Source organism: Notothenia rossii, assembly GCF_949606895.1.
Source record: "Notothenia rossii genome assembly, chromosome: 4".
Classification (NCBI taxonomy): Eukaryota; Metazoa; Chordata; class Actinopteri; order Perciformes; family Nototheniidae; genus Notothenia; species Notothenia rossii.
The window spans coordinates 89,123,010-89,142,995 of NC_136902.1; the positions used below are offsets into that span (position 1 = coordinate 89,123,010).

General features: G+C 39.8%; 1 protein-coding gene across 3 annotated transcripts in view; it reads right to left on the reverse strand.

The window, feature by feature from the left end:
* The window catches only part of LOC307035274 (interferon-induced protein with tetratricopeptide repeats 1-like), a 36,386-nt gene extending 28,028 nt beyond the window's left edge, over positions 1 to 8,358 (reverse strand). The window contains exons 1-2 of one of the 3 annotated variants that reach the window (XM_079674388.1): positions 8,128 to 8,193; positions 7,951 to 7,991 (exon numbers count right to left, since the gene is read on the reverse strand). Coding sequence is in view for 1 of the 3 variants with exons in the window: in XM_079674390.1 (XP_079530516.1) it covers positions 5,173 to 5,177 (5 nt within the window). In the remaining 2 variants the exon portion in view is untranslated. Of the gene's footprint in view, positions 1 to 5,172; positions 5,286 to 7,950; positions 7,992 to 8,127 lie in introns of all 3 variants that reach the window. The other 2 variants (XM_079674390.1, XM_079674387.1) reach the window with 2 other exon arrangements.
* Positions 8,359 to 19,986: the final 11,628 nt, after the last annotated feature.

Here is a 19,986-nt window from a genome sequence, read left to right on the forward strand (position 1 = left end):
TAATATGTTCACGCCTGCCTGTCCATGTAAGGAGGCTTGCAGCAGCATTCTGGACCAGCTGTAGGCGTGACAGGGAAGCCTTTCTTACTCCAATGTACAGAGCATTGCAGTAATCCAGTTTAGTGGATATAAAACAATGTATTACTTGCTCAAAGTCATCAAACGAAAGGAAAGGCTTGACCTTAGCTAAAATTCTTACCTGAAAAAAGCTGGATTTTACCACAGAATTGATCTGAGTTCAAATCAGGTTCAATCCGTACACCCAGGTTTGTTACAAGTCCTCCAACTCACACGACCAAATAGGCCGATTGTTCAGGCCCAATTATTACGACCAAATATGTTGTTTGTTCAAGCGCTTAATACGTCCTATAATTACGTTTTAAAATGTTCGCCCTCTAGTGCTCCCGTTGAATGCAAACGTTACAGATGGTCGTTTATTCACAAATAACCCTCTATGTAAAATCCTAAATTGTAAGATAGTTTGCCCATTAAAATGCTTTTTGATTAGATTTCTAGCGAGAAGTGTATATTGTACTTTTAGAATCCACGTCCAGTCGATATGTAGGATTTATAGTTTGATAGATATTACGAAGATGATTTGAGGTATGCGGCAGCCTCCATGTGAAGTTACGGGTTGAAAACAGTATTTCCGGTCTTGACGTTTTCATAATAAAACCAATGATCAAATGATTTAACAGTGATATCTGCAGTACTCATCAACTAAAAAACATCAGTCTGTCCTTGTTAATTATACGACATTTATTGGTTTAAATTGTGTACACTGCTTTTGTGTTTTTTGTGTGACGTGGATCATAAATATATTAGCAATTAAACAACATTTTCCATTTCTTTTCCCACAATACGTCTCCTCGCACTATCAACACTAATTCGGCTGATTTTTATATTTGTTCCAATTGGTAGATAGGCTGTATTTACACCATAACGGTGCACAGCTGATAGAAAGGGATTTTTTTGTAGTTTTTAAAGATATTATTTACTACTTTTCCAACTCCTCATGCAGTTGACTGTTACAGGTCGATACAGGTTCATGGTACAATGCATAAGCTTCATATCGAGAGACTGAAACTGTATTTTCCTTTACCGTTCTGTTTTAATTTCACAATAAAGTTAATTGTCATGTTTGATATTATTATGTTTTATTAACTACACCACTGGTTTTTTAACCCGCACCGCCTAGTGGTTAAAGCACGTTGTTTAATTGTGTTGTTGAATACGTTTTATTTGATGAAAACTTTTAAATATTAAGAGTAGCCTACATACAAAATAGAAAATATCAAGAAGATACTGTAGTGATCTCTACAATAAAACAGTTCAGTGCAGGACGTCCAAAGATATTAACAGGAGGACGTGCAAAACAGACAAACTAATAAGGCTTTATTTAAGCATTAAAGATTAATTTAAGTTAAGGTCTTCTTTTGATTAAGAAAAAAATGTTGGGGTTATCCACAGATAAATATGAAGTCTGACAAAGTACTTTACGTCAAATATATTGCAAAGTTTATTTTGGCACTTCACCTTCCCTGAATTTGACTCAGGTGTAACTAAAGTCTGATTTAAGGGTTGTTTATATTTCACATCATTAATCAGAATCTGCAAAGTAACTAAAATAAATGTAGTGGAGTAAAAATACCAGTTTAACCTCTGAATTGTAGTGGAGTAGAACAAGTAGTATGCTGCTGTAATATGCTGCTGTAACAAAAACATTTCCCGACTTGGGATCAATAAAGTATATCTTATCTTATCTTAAGATGATCGATGGCTACTGCCATATTTGCAAAATGTGCCTCTGAACCTTGACAAGTGCATGTTTCAGGCTTATCAATCAACAACAGGAAGGGTCACAGACATAAGACCAGCTGTTAAATAAAGCTCTTCTGACCTTAGGTGTCATGTGGGTATATTAATAAACCCATTCATTAATTATATGTTTTGAAATTCGATAACACCACTGTGTTTCGTATCCCCTAAACCTCCAGGGTGTACACAGTTTAATACTGGCAACTTCTATTTGTGGGAAATACGAAAACGTCTTATAAAGAGACGTGCCAAATAACATGTTGCGAAACACACAATAGCCAGCTTGTGTAGTTATGGGGGGAGGCTGGACCATGGATGTAAACTGTAGTGTCTAAACTCCTAAAAAACTATTTGTTTCTCTGAATCGAAGGTTAAAAACACAAAAGCATTATACACAATTTAAACCAATCAATATTGTGTAATTAACAAGGATAAATTGATGTTTTTTTAGTGGATGAGTAATGCAGGTATCACTATGTAATCATTTGACAGTGACGGGAATATATCCGGTTTCATGATGAAAACTTTGAAACCGGAAAAACTGTTTTCACCCACGCTAACTTTACATGGAAGCTGCATAGAGTGGCGAAGTCCCTCCCCTTCCGGTGGACCTCCATGGGACTTTCATTTGAAAAATTATGTATTGAATTCAATGGAGAGAGAAAGATTATCTTTCGATCCCGTTTGAAATGTGCCACGAATTACACATATGATGTTTGTCAATTTAAAAGATAATTTTGCAAGTAAAGAAAAAAAAAGTGTCGTAAAACTGTGAAGTAAAACATTTGTTTGTGTGAAACGCTCAATGAACAACATCTCTGGTCTCGCAGAACAACACAGGTTACCAAGATGGCCGTCACTACTATCTTGTCAACAAAACGATTGACTACCCTCACTGTCACCACAATGAAACACGTCCAGAAGAATGTCATGCAAAGCTGCCTGCCTGCCTTCCTTTGATTCTCTCTGAAGTGCCTGCTCTTTTTACTGTTTAATGTCAACCATTTGTGCAGATAGCATGAAGTAGAAAAGATCGGCGATTGCCGATGCTAGCGTTAGCGTTAGCATTTATCCCCCGGGCTTAAATGGTGTATTATAGAATGATCACACCGGTGACAGTACTCTTCAAAGGGTTCACGAAATATGACTACGACTCTTACTTTTTAACATTTTGGGTTACTTCATATTAAGGTTAATAAAAATGACAAGGCTGTAATGCTAACTAACGTGCTAGCTACTAGCTAGGTAGCTAAATTGATCCAGCCACTCCTGGTCCTTTCATCAGATGGGAAGCGAAAGAACGAGCAAGACCCATTGCTGGTATGATAACATCCTGGTACTAAGCACACAGGCATCTTGTTAAAGTTATCTTATCTTAGCCAGCGCCATATACAGTAGATAGATTATATCTATATGGCGCTGATCTTAGCTATCTCTTAGTGGAGGAAAACAATTGTGACATCACTTACTCACTCTGGGATTTGTAGTCTTTCTAGTTGCGTATTTTTCATTGTCTTATATTTCAACAGTTTTACGACAAACTGTGAGTTTTTTTACATGGAAATGATTTTTTAAGATTGACAAACATCATGTGTGTAATTCATGGCACAATTCAAACGGGATCGAAAGATACTATTTCTCTCTCCATTGACTTCAATACATTATTTTTCCGAAATAAGGTCCCATGGACCGGAAGTAGATGGGTGTGACTTCGCCATTCTATGGAGAACCGCAGTGACTCGTCCTAAAACCCGGAAGTAAGTTAGCATTTTTTAGCATTTCCGGTTCCTTCGTCAAAAAGCAATGCATTTTTTCCATAGGGTTTTGGAAAATAGCTCGAAATAAGGTCTGCTGTTGACACGAATTTAAGAGATAAATCACGTTTTGTTCTACAACATTAAATACATCAGCAGCGACCCCACTGGTGATTTTTGAAGAGTTTACGTGTCTGAAAAACGATGGTTGTTACCGAGTGGCTGAATAGGACTACAGAAATTGTCGAGGCCGTTGTACGTCATTACACCGAACACGTAAACCAACACACTCTCACTCCATAATCGTCCAGGAGCGACGTTTGGTCAGGGTCCGGTGGCGTGCAGTTGTGACGCTCCTAGGCTCCTTCAGCTTAATAAAGGGACGCAAATAGCTTTCAACTGATTGCAATGTATTCCCATCTGCGGCGGGATTTGACGTTCATGGAAGCACGGCATTCGTTTGTGTCGGCTGCCCTTAAAGGCAATGTGAGCGTCCAGTCCCATTGGATAACAGAGAATTGTACACCAGGAAGTAAGTATTCTCCTTACTGTCAATTGATTTGACAGTGATATCTCCACTACTCATCAGTTCAAAAACACCAGATTATCCTTGTTGATTAAACGATATTGATAGGTTTTGTGAACATGTTCTTGTTGCCCCAGCTGGTCGACACCTCTTTTAGCAGAAACAAAGGCTACATTAATGTATTTAATCGATGTTAATCCAGGTGGATGTGGAATTAACGGACGTGACGTTGTGTGATTGCGTTGCCAGGCAACAGCTTCGGTTCATGTTAATTTACAAACTCTTCAACTACAACCGTAGTTATATTTAAAAACATGTTAGAAGGCCTCACGAAATACTTTAATGTAAATTAAAATTGAAATGTGAAGGAATGTGTGTACAACAAAATACATCCTTACGAAATACGAAACCGGAAACAGGCGGAGGCAAGATCCTCAGCTCGATTTAGCCGCAAAGCACGCTGGGATTTGGTGTTTAGAAAATGTGAAATCCGAAAACATATTTTTTAAATAAAATAATACATTATTCAGAGTGTGCTTGCTTTTCTCTTTGAAAGTCATCACATAAAGGCATTGTAATACACGGTTCGGCTGCATTAAATATGAAATATCTACCGTAGTTGTATATTTATAGAGCCCTTATGAGAAACATGAGGGCTTGAGACAAACAGGAGGAAATGCCGCCAAACTGAAAACGTGACGTGGATCCTAAATATATCAGCAGTTAAACAACATCTTACATTTATTTTTCACACAACACGTCTCCTTGCAGTATCAACAATAATTCGGCTGACTTTTATATTTGATCCAATTGGTAGATTGACTGTATTTACACCATAACGGTGCACAGCTGATAGAGACGGGCACCTAGTGGTTAAAGCGCGTTATTGCATTTTTTTTTTTTTTATTATTAGATAGTAATAGAATCCCTATAAAGTATATTCATTACTCGTTATTCTTTACTAATAGTGAATTAAAGACTGTATATAATGACTATTTTGCACATCCCTTTCAAGATTTCAAGATTTTCTAAGGTTTTTTTTTTAAGGTATATAATTCAGAAGCAGATACTCACCTCATCGTCCAGCTGTTTCCTCAAATCAGTAGTTCTGTAAATGTTGGGATGGTTTTGCTCTTGATGTTTTGGATCAGCTGCTATAAAGTCGGTGATATGCCACTTCTGCTTTGCTGTAAATAATGAGAGATGTTGTTGAGCATGCATATTTAAATGTTCCCACTGCCAAAACGTAAATGCCAGAGGCGAGGAATTTGGTTAACAAATACTATGTTATTTTGGTCTTGTTGCACCTTCACTTTTTTTTCTTAGGAAGGAAACTAAAGCCACATATCTAACTTGACTCTGCAACTGTTCTCTTTATATTTCCTCCAAAGTAACTCTAACTGTAACTTGATGCCATTATGGGTTAAATAATCAAACCAAAGATGCCACACTTTGAATAGCTGCAAGAATAAAATGTGACATGGATGGAACCACGCCAGCACTTGACTAAGGTTTTTTGCATTGTTAAAAAATGAACACAGATAAACCAATAACAGTTAAGACATCAAAGCTTGTCAAATGATGGAGTTTACAGCACACCAGTATGTGAAAATAATAGGTGAATGTATAGTAAATGCTAATATATACTTCCTGTCTCTGTTTTCCCTCCCGTTGGATTGTCCAACAGAGGTGGGAAGTAACTAAGTACATTTTCTCAACTACTATACTAAAGTAACATTTTGAGGTATTTGTACTTTACTTGAGTGTTTTCATTTTGTGCTACGGAGACCAGGGACAGTTTTAACACTTTTTTGGTTTTCCCCAATAAGTAAAAAAACATTTACACTAGGATAGCCATTTTGCTATATTATACATTCTCAATGTGTCTGTCACTACCCGATCTGTCCCCCTGCCCTATCTGTACAGCGCATGTGCGAGATGGTCCGCCACATTGGACAACTCCGGACGGCAACCCAAGTAGGACACTTGACACAGTGGCTTTTGACAAAGCTCAAAAATAAAACTCGAGAGAGAAATGAATTTAACTTCTGTTAGACAGCTATCATACTGAATAAACATTTACTGTGAATGTATGCAAACATGTACTGTATGGCATATAGCTGTCTAACAGAAGTTAAATTCATTTCTCACTTATTCTGACAATGTACTTAACCCCAAATAAAAGAACCCAATAAAAAGAGTTGTTAAATAATAGTGAAGTCACGTTGTAATAACAATAACTCATCTCTCTCGAGTTTTATTTGTGGCTGGTGTAAAAGTCACTTCCATCTGTACAGATAGCCTATTCTACATTAATGATGTAGACCTTCCGCCTTTGAGCTGAGACCATAGTATAAATCAGCTGCCTCCATCAGGCAGTCTCTCAAAAGCATCTCTTGCTCTGTTGAGAACACCTTCTTGGTTGTCCAGTAGCCTAATCTTTGGGGTGATTTTGATCCCTGACTCTTGTAGTGGCAATTTCTTATTTTACCTTATATGGTAAAACCAAATGCAACGTTTATATGATGACACTGTACTCAGTACATGTCCCTTGCTCGACCTTTTGTTATGCTTAGGTGTCACCCAGCTAGCGGGGAACGTTCTCACAACTTTGGCTAACGTTACCTACAGGTTCTAATAATGTTTTAAAGAAACGTTTTAATCTGATGTTCAAAGAACCTTTTTAGGATGTTTATTATTTTAAATAATGTTCCTATAAGGTTTAAGGTTAAGTAAGTCATAACGTTTTAACTGCAACATTCAGAGGATGTTTTGAGGATCTTATTAAGGCCTGAGATGACAGAAAGTATTTTTATAAAATGTTCCTTTAATGTGATATGTTAACAAAGGTGGAACGTTTTGCCTGCAACATTCTAAGGTTGTGTTTTGGACGTTGTTGGGGTAACACATTAAAGATGTTCTTTATAAAACGATCCCTCAATGTTACATGATAACAAATTAAGAACATTCTCAAAGCAACATTCAGAAAATGTTTTCAGGAGGTTATTCTTTTTTTATAAAACGTTCCTGTGATGGCAAATATTAACACGGTCATGGTCAACGTCAGATTTATTTCTAGAGCACTTTAAAAAACAAACTTGTTGCATTTGTTTGAAAAGGATGTTTTAAAAAATCTGATGTCACCATATTTTCCCTTTGAAAAAAACAAACATGCACGTAATTCATGATAAGCTGTAAGAAGATATTGCATGTTTGCGGTGGCATGTGTGAGTTCCCGGCTAGACATTTTTGGTTCTAAAAACATTCGGAGAATATTACAATTCATTGTTTTAGGAATTCTTTTCAGCGGGACGTTTTATTTTGGTTCCCAGAATGTTCTTCTGAAAGGTAGGATAACGTTATTTAAAAATGTTTTTAGCATTTTTGGTGATAACTTTCTTAAGATGTATGAGAGCATTGGGACAATGAATAGGACGTACAAAAACGAATTTGCATGCCAATATTCACTCACATGCACTTATAATCACACTAAGGTATGTAGGCCCACAGTATTCATAATATAATTTGTGTAAAATATCCGAAAATAATCACACTTTTTTCTGACTATAATGGTTGTGTGTCGTATGTAGGTTCTAACTGTTGGATAAGCTGGCCGTGTGGGGTCTGTGAGGGCTGCGTATAAACAGTGTCCGCTGTTTATGCATATTGGAGAAAAATCGTTATTGCACCCTCTACTCTAAAATAATAACATTCTGGCAACATAAAAAAATCTAACTTGCAGCTGAAAACGTTATAAGAATGGTAGGGCATGATTTTCTAACAATGTTATCAAAAACATCTTAAGGTTATCACCAAACATTTCAAAAAGGTTTTTAGAGAAAGTTATCCTACTTTTCAGAAGAACATTCTGGGAACCAAAATAAAACGTCCAGCTGAAAACATTTTAAGAACAGTAGAGCATAATGTTTGAACAATGTTATCAAAAAGATCTTAAGAAGGTTATCAAAAACATCTTAAGAAAGTTATCACCAAACATTTTAAGAATATTTTTAGAGAACGTTATCCTACCTTTCAGAAGAACATTCTGGGAACCAAAAGAAAACTTCCCGCTGAAAACATTCCTAGAACAGTGAATGGTAACATTCTCATAATGTTTTTAGAACCAAACATTTATAGCTGGACAGACACCATCACACCCAGATGTTTCCTGCCACTATCACACTTGTACAGTTCCTGTTCCTCAAAAGGGCGTTGCAAGATAACAGTCAGCAAAAAGTCTCATCTCTCTTTGTCTGCACAGCAACAGTTACAGAAATAGCAAAACCGCCATGGTCCCTATACAACACACACACTCCCTCCCTCACTCCCTCCCTCACTCCCTCCCTCCCTCACTCACTCACTCACTCACTCACTCACTCACTCACTCACTCACTCACTCACTCACTCACTCACTCACTCACTCACTCACTCACTCACTCACTCACTCACTCACTCACTCACTCACTCACTCACTCACTCACACACTCTCACACACACACACACACACACACACACACACACACACACACACACACACACACACACACACACACACACACACACACACACACACACACACACACACACACACACACACAGTTCCCTCTGTGTACACTCCTGCAGACTGCTCTGTACTCTGTATGACACAGCTTGTCCTCCTACAAAAAACGACCATATAGGTCGATTGTTCAGCAGCTAAATACGACCCTGAGTCACGTTTTAAAGTGTAGCACCTCTAGTGGTCGTGTAAGAAACAACATGCTCCCGTCGATTGCAAACGCTCCGGAGGGTCGTTTATTCACAAATAACCCTCTCTGGAAAATTCTGAATTGTGGAGTAGTTTGTTCATTAAAATGCTTTTTTATTAGATTTCTAGCGAGAAGTGTATATTGTACTTTTATAATCTACGTCCAGTGGATGTGTAGGATCTATAGTTTGATAGATATTACGAAGATGATTTGAGGTCTCGCCAGGAGAACGTGTATGCAGCTTCCATGTAAAGTTAGCTTGGGTGAAAACTGTTTTTCCGGTCTCAAAGTTTTCATAATAAAACCGGAAGTATTCCCCTCACTGTCAAATGATTACACAGGGATATCTGCATTACTCATCCACTAAAAAACATCAGTTTATCTTTGTTAATTACACAATATTGATTGGTTTAAATTGTGTACAATGCTTTTGTGTTTTTAACATTCGATTCGGAGAAACAAATTATTTTTTCGGAGTTTAGACACTACAGAGTTTCCGAAGACACTACACTACCCAGAATCCCCAGCTATCGTTTGGGACAACAACATCCGGCTTGCTTGACAAACCCCGTGATTAGTCCTCAAGCTCTGTGATTGGATGGTGGAGTGGCAGTGCGACAAGGTTACGCCGAGCGTCAAACAGCTCTTTGAAATGGAATGGAACCACGTCAGACTTTCCAAAACTGGACTTGGCTTAATTTTACTCAAGCAATCTGCAGAAACCTCTATGTACAAAGCATAGGCCATAAAAGATGAAAGTGCTTTGGATGATGCTCAGCAGTGTGTAGTTGGGTGGTCAAACAATCTAGTATTAAGAATGAAGTGTGTTATATTTTATGCAAAGTTTCCATTTGGTAAGTGTTTATGTAGTTTTGAATGCAGTTCTTCATTTAGCAGGAGAAATTAGGCGTTTTGCACTTTGGGTGTGTGGTTTTGTGAATTGTGTTTAGTGTTCTGAGAAACTGAGCAATTAAAAAAAAAAATTGTGTTAGCAATCGAGAAAAACTGTAATTTGTCTGTTTTGCATATCCACCATGTTATTATCTTTGGATGTCCTGCACTAAACTGTTTTATTGTAGAGATCACTACAGTATCTTCTTACCAGTATCAGACAGACAGACAGACAGACAGACAGACAGACAGACAGACAGACAGACAGACAGAGAGACAGACAGAGAGAGACAGAGAAACAGAGAGAGACAGAGAGACAGACAGACAGACAGACAGACAGACAGACAGACAGACAGACAGACAGATTTGTCCAGCTGTCTCTGAACCTTAAGTCCTATGGTGTAACCTCACTGTGGATCTTATCTGTGTTGAGGAAGTTGCCCCCGGCAAAAAAACATACCATATTTCAGATCTAAAGGCCAACCATTAACCTCATAATTTAAATAAAAAAAATGTAAGTTCAACCAAATGTATGAACCATTTTAAAGAATACATATTAAAATAAAAATATAAAAATCACAGAATAAAAATAAATAAAGTTAAACCCAATAAAGTAAATGTTTGCCGCATGTAGATGTAATTTAACACTGCATCAAAAGGAACAGCGTTTTGAATATTAAAAGCAGTTGGCTCACTAACATACAAGTGTCTGTTGTTCCCCTGTGCAGGTACGTAAGGCAAAAGAAACCGCCAAAGTGGTCGCTCTGGGTGCGCTCTTGGCTATGGGTGTCATGGGTCTGTTCCTAGCTCTGGCAAGACTTCTGAGAGCTCTGTTCGGCAGAAGGAAGGAAAACAAGAACGAACTGTGATACAAATCCCAGGGTGCCTCTTCAGGGACACATGAGCAGATCACCAGCAGAGCCTGCTTCCTATCATCAACTGCTATCGTCTAATCTCCCCCTGGACGCAACCCTCAGCTCAGCTGATGATCTGCTCAACCACCTCATCTCCACCCTACTCACCTCCCTCGACACTTTAGCCCTCCTCAAAAATAAAACTGTTACTTTCAAGACCTCCTCACCCTGGTTCACACCCGCACTGCGAGGCCGCCAACTTGAACGTCTTTCAAAGAAATCATCCCTCACAGTTCATTACATTAGCTACAAACTCCATTTCAATGCATACAGAGATGCTCTTATTGCCGCTAAATCTGCCTACCTCTCCAACATCTTCACTGACCCCTCCCGTAACCCCAGGACCCTCTTCTCCACAGTTAACAAGCTCTTCAAACCCCGTGCTGATAACCTCCCTACTTCTACTTCCGCTACTTGCAGCTCATTCCTCCAGTTTTTCGCAGACAAAATTAACGCCATTAACCACTCCTTCTCAGCTCCATCTGATATACAAGCATCTCCCCCAACCTCCTCCGCGACCATTTCTCCCCCCATCTCCCTTGACCTCCTGACTCCTCCTCCCCAGCGCCGCCTCTCCCAGTTCAACCTCGTTACCCCACTTGAAATACTCCATCTGATCGGTTCCTCAAATCCCACAACCTGCTCCCTTGAGCCTCTACCCACTCCTCTCCTGAAGTCCTGCCTCCCTGTCCTCTGCCCCTATCTTGCTAACCTTTTCAACTCCTCGCTGTCCCAAGGAACCGTCCCCTCTGCCTTCAAAACTGCTGCCGTTACTCCAATCCTCAAAAAACCCGGTCTTGATCCCTCCTCCCTCACTAATTACCGCCCCATCTCCAACCTACCATTCCTCTAAAAAACTCTTGAACGTATTGTAACCAAACAAATTCACTGCCATCTCCAAACCAACCAGCTTTATGAACCCCTTCAGTCTGGATTTCGTCCTCACCACAGTACAGAAACTGCACTCGTCAAAGTCCTCACTGACCTCCTCACCTCTGCTGACACTGGTTCCCTCAATATTCTCATCCTCCTCGACCTGAGTGCAGCCTTCGATACCGTGAGCCACGACATCCTGCTCACCCGACTCAGGGACATTGGTATTGAAGGTATTGCACTCAGACGGCTCCAGTCCTACCTCATTGAACGATCCCACTTCATCTCCCTCCCCAACCGCTCCTCTGCCACAGCTTCAGTCACCCAAGGCGTTCCTCAAGGATCAGTACTTGGCCCCCTCCTCTTCATCATTTACATCCTCCCCCTCGGTCAGATACTCCGCCACTTCAACCTGGACTTCCACTGCTATGCTGATGACACTCAGATCTACCTCAGCACCAAATCCCTCCATAACCCACCCCATACCCACATCGATGCCTGTCTGACAGCTATTAAAACTTGGATGCAACATAACCTCCTCAAACTGAACAGCAACAAAACAGAACTCCTCCTAATCGGCTCCAAATCCACCCTCAGCAAGTTCACTAACATAACACTCACCATCGATGGTACCATTGTTTCCCCCTCCAATGAGGCACGCAACCTTGGCGTAATCTTTGACCCCACCCTCTCCCTCAAACCTCACATCCGCCAAACAGTCAAAACCTAATTTTTCCACCTCCGCAATATTGCAAAAATCCTACCCTCTCTCACCCGCCCCGCAGCCGAACGACTAATCCATGCCTTCATTTCCTTCCACCATCTGGCCCCCCCTTATCTCACAAACCTTCTCACTCCTTATCAACCCCCACGGTCCCTCAGATCCACCGCAGCCGGACTCCTATCCATTCCCACATCCACACTCTGCAGCTTTGGGGACAGAGCCTTCTCAGTGGCAGCTCCTAGGCTCTGGAATTCCCTCCCCCAAGATCTCCGTGACTCTGAGTCCCTCACAGTCTTTCAGTCCCGCCTCAAAACACATCTTTTCAACTCTGTCTACCAGAAAAAAAAATTGCCGGTCAACATGTCCTTTAAAGTTTAAATCTTCCGGACTAAATGAAAAAAGTGCCGGTCAAAGGTCTTCTTTGTTATTTATTGATATGATTCAATATTAAACAAACTAATTATAGTAGATTAACTACATTATCCAAAAGTGAACAATAATTTACAATAACACGGGAATAATAAACGGAGCACTCTCCCTCTCCTGACAGCCCGTCAGTGTCATGCAGCTCGTGGATCACTAATGAGTGACCCGACAGTAAAACTAAACATATCTATAACTAGTTACGGTAATTTGAGAGGTAATTAAAATAGCTACGTGTGATATTCTAACCTGAAGTGTGTGTTTTGTTCCGCTCACCGCTGCATGTGATCATGCAGAGCTGCGTGTCGACTCGTCAGCAGCAGCAGCTGATCTATCTCACCCGTCAGATTAGACTTCACTTGCGTTTATGTCCATATCGATCAGATCTAGCTAGTTCTAGCTAATGATAGGACTCTGCTTATTAAAAGACACCTAAACAATAAGTGTCGCTATGCAACCGGGTGAGGCCACAAAGTATAGCGCAGCATTATGCATTTGTTTACATGCCCACCGGAACCCCGAGGCATTACCAACAGATCAACGCACAATCAACCCATACAGGACATCTCTTTCTCCACATTAAGTGTTAGACATTAGAATTGACTATTCTTGTCTGTCACATACTCTTCTTGTCTGTCACATAAGTGGCGCAAGTTGCGCAACTGATGTGGTATTGCGCTAAACGGAAATTATTTTGAACGGACACTTTGATATTGTACCGGTCGTAGTCCGGTAATTACCGGCTAACGGGAACTCTGCTGTCTACCCATAAGCCCCCCCTCTCAATTAACTTCCTCTTGACTGCCTTTTTATTTTATTTATTTTTTTATTTATTTTATTTTTTATTTATTTATTTATTTTTATTTTACTATACTTACTTGTTTGCCTGTCCTTGTTTGTCTACCCTCCCTCAATATTGTAAATCATCTTTGAGTTGGGAAAAGCGCTATATAAATAAAATGCATTATTATTATTATTATTATTATCATGATCACTCTCAGGAAACACTGACTAATTGACATATTGTTACAGTTTTTTTCGATTGCTAACACACTAAAATTCTACATAATGCACAATTATTTTAACTGACACTCAAAGAGCAAAACATTGGCTCAAATATCCAAAACTCTAAACACGTTTTCAGCTTTTCACACAATTTGCAAATCAACATGGCACTTTCTGCAAACCACTGCACACGTTTCTCCACGTAAGACACAGGAATCTGACATGAAGTCACGTGTTAGCTGATTTAAAACACTGATATTCAAAATGCCTCACACATGGACCAATGATCAAGAAACACGTTCCACCTGACCAAACACCTGATGGCATAATTGTTGGCTCATCAATCAGGATGTTAGCATTATACAAAGACCACAGGTGAGTACTTTCTTACAGCAACAATGGAAGCCAACATGGAAGCAAGAGCAAGAGGAGGAGGAAGAGGTGGGGTGAGAGTGAGAGGAGAAAGAATGAGAGGTAGAGGTAGAGCTGGAGGGAGAGGACGCGGACAAAGAAGAATACTCTCTATTACTGTAAATTAAACGTTATCAACCATGGTTTGTTGATGAGAGAGGCTGGACAGAGGGTTCAGCCTAATCTAAGCCGATTTACTGTTGCCTCTGTAATCCGGAGACTTAGACTTGAAACAGGTTAGTTACCAGTTTTTAGCTGAGCTCTGCATAATTCATGATATATCAGAGCTTATATCTGTTGTGTGAAACGTATTTACTTCATTACTGTAATTGAATTGTTGGCATGTTGCATACTATAACTGAACAAACATCCTGCACAATGTACTGTGGTAAACTGACTGTTATGCAACAGACACACTGACCAACCACTATATCTTTGTTGTTTATCTGAAGGAGAAACAAAGAGGTGCAGGTGGAAGGCTTAGGATATTCAATGAGGCACAGGAAGCAGCAGTTACAAACTGGGTTTTGGCAAACAATGCATCACACTTAGAGAGATCCGAAGCAGAGTAACTATGTGCTGAGATGCCTGTTGCACAATGTTATATTTTCAACAACTCATTTGTATTTCTTCATTTACTGTATTTCTGTAAACTCAAGCAATCTTTCTCTGCAGAAACCTCTATGTACAGAGCATAGCCCATAACAGATGAGAGTGCTTTAGATGATGCTCAGCAGTGTGTAGCTGGGTGGTCAAACCATCTAGTATTGTGAATGAAGTGTGTTATATTTGGTGCAAAAGTTTACATTTGTTAAGTGTTTATGTAGTTTTGAGTGCAGTTCTTAATTTAATGAGGTGTTTTGCACTTTGGGTGTGGGGTTTTGTGAATTGTGTTTAGTGTTCTGAGAAACTCAGCAATTTAAAAAAAAAATGTGTGTTAGCAATCGAGAACCCAGAAACCTGGTTGATTTCTATCCTGCCTAATCATCTTTAAATCCAAAATAAAATGTTCCACAATCAATTAACACTTACTCAATTGTAATTGTCTCAGGGAGAGATACTGCAGGTCCTTCCTTCCTGCAGCAGTCAGACTGTATAACCAGTAGTAGACCTGCACACAAACAACAACACAGACTATAGCACCTGTTGTTGTTGAATACCAAATGCTAAATCCTCAGAACTGTTACAGGATGTGTATTTTGTAAAATGTGTAACTTTTTTTAAATTATAATTTCTTTTTTTTAATCTTTAATACTTTTTTTATGCATGCTTTAGGTAATATTAAGCTGTCTTTGGCTCTTTTCTGCTGTAACAATGTAAAGGTCCCCTCTGTGGGACTAATAAAGGTATTCTGATTCTGATTACATTTTATGCAAGAGCCGTGTAATGTCACAGTCACTACGGCCTTCTGTTCAGTGTAAAAACTCTTTGATCCGAGAGGAGACAGTTTTTACAATGTTGAGTCCCTTAAAAAAACAAACGTATTTGTTCCTAAGGCCATAAAATGCCACCTTCACAAAAACTGCTATAAAAATAAGATATAATAATATTTATTTCACTTTAAAAGACTCAATCTTCTAAAACTATTCCAGCCTGACATACACAATATGAATTATATTTTGGGGATATGAACCCTTTAAATGCCAGTTTGTTGAAAAACTTTTTTATTGAAAAGAACAAAAAACTAGAATAATTTTCAAAAGATACATTTCAATGAATATTTTATTATTGTTATTATTAGGTCCCTAGATTGCTCAATGATTGAACAAGGGCCAGTTTTCTCCTGAGCAGCCCCTCAGCCAGTCCGAAGGACGTGAAAAAATTTTGTCACAGCTAATGATGTGTCCTTGGAGCCCCTCTGTCATCTCCAGGACCACCCTCATCCCCTGGTTGACTTCAGAAGAACTGCCAGCTGCTTTGCTTGTATACACCTGCAGTCTCCAGGCGTAGGATGATATTACATCACAGTTTGCCCAAATGTTTATACCGTATTTGGACGGCTTTTTTGGCATGCACTGCTTGAATCTGCACCTGCCTCTGAATGGGACGAGCTGTTCATCCCAACACACTCTCACTCCCTAAACGTCCAGGAGCGACGCTTGGTCAGGGTCCTTTGGCGTCCAGTTTGGACGCGCCGAGGCTCCTTCAGCTTCATAAACAGACGCAAAGAGCTTTCAACTGATTGCAATGTATTCCCATCGATGGCGGTATTTGATGGTCAGGGAAGCACCGCATCCATTTATGTCGGCAGCTCTTAACCCGTTGAGCCCTGAGCCTGTTTTTCAGGTCTCAGGCTCGAAAATGACATTCCCAGAACAAATGACCATATTCACTTCTAAAAGGGTTAAATTAATAATCTTTTTCTCAAAGTAATGATAAACCTGTGAGTTGGATGCAGAAGAGTCAGAATCAATATAGAATATAACATTTAGATTGAACATAGTAAAAAACTGTAAATGATAGTGTCCGTCCAAACATAATTTTTTACTTACAGTGAAAACTACCCTTGGATGATGGTAAGGTAGACTAAAAGCTTTAGGAATCCAAAGTACAACATATACTGTATTAAGTACTCTGTATCTAGATTGATGCAAAACAAGTGACATTTGACCTTTTTAGAGAGGTTTAGCAAAAATAAATCCACCTCTGAGGTGATTTGGGTGGAAATGGGGGTTTTACCGTTTCTCTGGAACCCATTGGTCAATTTTGGTGATGGACATCTCTTTCTGACCGTTAGAGCCAATAGAATCGAAGGGGAATCTCCCCACTCACACACATGCTAAAATAAAAATGTGTGGGCTTCGCACACGCAGTTTTGCACCAGAGTGAAGCTGTCTCTAGGTCTGACTTCTAGAAACGGAAACATTTCTAGCTGGGTTGTCTTGTTTTACTTCCTGTCTCTGTTTTCCCTCCCTTTTGATTGTCCAACAGAGGTGGGAAGTAACTAAGTACATTTTTTCCACTACTATACTAAAGTAACATTTTGAGGTAGTTGTACTTTACTTGAGTGTTTTCATTTTAATTCTTAGGTATATTGTGTAGTTTGACTCAGTGTTGTAGTCAAGTCACCATTTCACGAGTCTAAGTTACTCTCGAGTCACTATTCTTCGAGTCCGAGTCCAAGTCCGAGTCAACTAGGGAGAGTCGTAGTCGAGTCCGAGTCCAAGTCCGAGTCACCCTAGGAGTTTCCGAGTCGAGTCCGAGTCATCATTACCTGTGTTCGAGTCCGAGCCAAGTCAGAGTCACCCAAGAAGAGTCCAAGTCAAGTCAGAGTCACAAGTCTTCATGTATTAATCTTTGTGGATATATGTGTTGAACAGAGTATTCCTACACTGGTTCTTCTGCTTTTACTTAAGTACAATATTTGAGTACTTCTTCCACCTCTGTTGTGCAATTCTTTACACGTGCTACACCTTGGGTTTTGCATGCCCTCCCCAGCTGTTGTCTTGGTGATTAGTCTTTTGTGTATACATGCCTGTTTTCCCCCGTGTTCTCTGTCAGTTCTTCGTCAGTGTTTCCATAGTTTGGTTCCTGGTTCCCTCTCTGTATTCTTGGATTTCCCTCGTCTCCTATGTCCTCCAAGTTTACCCAGTTTGTTACTCGTTGTTGATAACTACTTTTCTTTTTGTTGACCCAGCCTGCTCCTCCATTTTTTTGTATTTATTTGGAACAGCTTTTATGATTCACTTCCCCTGTGACACATATAGGATTCATAGAAAGAGACAGTGCAAGGTGATATGTAAATGAGTTCATGTGAAATGGAAAGGTTCAGTTGTAATGCACGTTATTTCAAACTCATTTAGATAATGAGCAGCAGCTGTCTGCAGTGTCAGAATGAACAGCTGTTGGAGACACCGGCACCATGACGCTCTGCTGCTGCCATCTACTGCTGTAACCAGGTTGCTGTTTGGATACCACTTCCTGTTGACAGGGTACTGCTGAACCAAAAAAACAAACACTTATTTTAACATAAAAGTTCATCTTCTTTTATAGGAGCACTGTCTTTCATCACCCATTATCCCTGGGGGAAATTCTCATACAGCTGTTTGTGTTTATTGCTCATCCTTGTTGACTTCAAAGTGGAACATTTAGGCACCTTGTGTGCAGTACTGCTACATGTTCTATAGCGTATATGCATGTATTTCACGAATAGAGGTCACTACAGTGGACAACTATTCAAAAGGTGTTTTCTTGTATATGTATATGGATTTTGATGGCATAGTTGCACATCAGCCACTACATAGGACCCTATTGCAGCGGTTTTCAAAGTGTGAGGCGCGCCTCCCCTGGGGGGCGCCAGAGAGCTTCAGGGGAGGCGCAGCGTGAGACACAAAGGAACGAGAAAAAGACGAGTAAAGTGACACTTGCCCAGTTGTGGCTGTCTGTGGATAGTGAGTTCCCCCACCTCGCCAAAAAGGCTGTAAAATTGCTCATTCCCTTCCCCTCCACCTACCTGTGTGAGTGCAGGTTTTCCGCATTGACTTTGATCAAAAGCAAGTACCGGTAAAGGCTGCAACCAGAGGATGATCTGCGTTTATTCCTGTGTGCATCAAAGACGCAGACTCATTGTTCCCACTAAAGTAGGGGTGAGTGTAATAAGGAGGCAAAGTTGACGCTCAGTGTGTTGCCGGGAGCATATAAGGATTTATCCACCATGTTGAAAATGTTAAAAAAATATATGTCTTGAGAACACGGCGTGCGGAAATATACGGGTCGTGCTGCAGCTAGATGTGCCTGTCCTCTGTAAGAAGGTGTCGGCGACTGACATGCAAGGAAGAAGGGCTGTCCACAGGCTGTTCCAACTTTAACAACTGTATTAACTTCCAGGGTAGTGAATTGAACATGCAATTGTAATTGGGTGTGTGGTATATTTTCATGCACGGACACGCATGTTCCACAACACACAAACTGAACAACACTCAATTTTCCGATCGCTACCAGCGTCCTTGCGATCTTGTTATAATAACAAGTGCACGTTACTGATGCAATATGGTTGAGACCATTCGGGCTTATTCTAGAGGGGTGCAAGGAATAGTCCAAGTAGTGGGGGAGTTTTATACAATATGTTTAAAACATAAAAATAAAAAGGTTTAAAAAAGTTATTGTTTAATGTTTTAAGGAGGTGACGCTACTCAGCCAATCAAATCGGTGCAGTCAGCACGATAGATTCAAACACACACACAGAGACGAAGAGGAGAGAAACAGTCCGAGTAATTTCAAATGGCGGAAGGTAGACAGCGAAAACAGAGCATTTAATTACATTTTCTCTTACTGGACCTCTTTGAAATGCAATTGAATACCCCTGCATTATAGCAACAACAACAACAATAATAATAATAATAATAATAATAATAATAATAATAATAACAGCAATAATAATTGGGAGGGGGGGGGTGCGGCTGTTCTTATGTTCTCTGAGGGGAGGATCACCTACCCACACTTTGAAAACCCCTGCCCTATTGCATCATCCCCTACACTGCCACTCAGTGGAAAGTCAGTGTAAGTGCATGATACATTTCTCTAAACCAAGATAGACGACAGAAAGCCAGATGGACCTAATCACTCGTCGATATCTTCCCAATCCTTTTATTGAAAGCGCCCCCTGCAGGTATAACAATGTTAGTGACATCAAGTAACAACTAAGGAATCATATAATTCATAAATTGTCAAAGTATTGATTTTATGTTTGCAGGAAAATATGACTAATCACCTGTCCACTAAAGTGGACGTCACTACACTTCATACTGTCACTGCTACTGTTGTTCTTGAAAATACTTCATCTGCAATATCTTTTTGGGCCGTAAATCAATATACTTATGTTATTATAATGTAATTTTAAGTTTGCACATCTTTATTTATAATTTTTTCAAAATGTACATGTCTTCAGTTCAAACTTAGA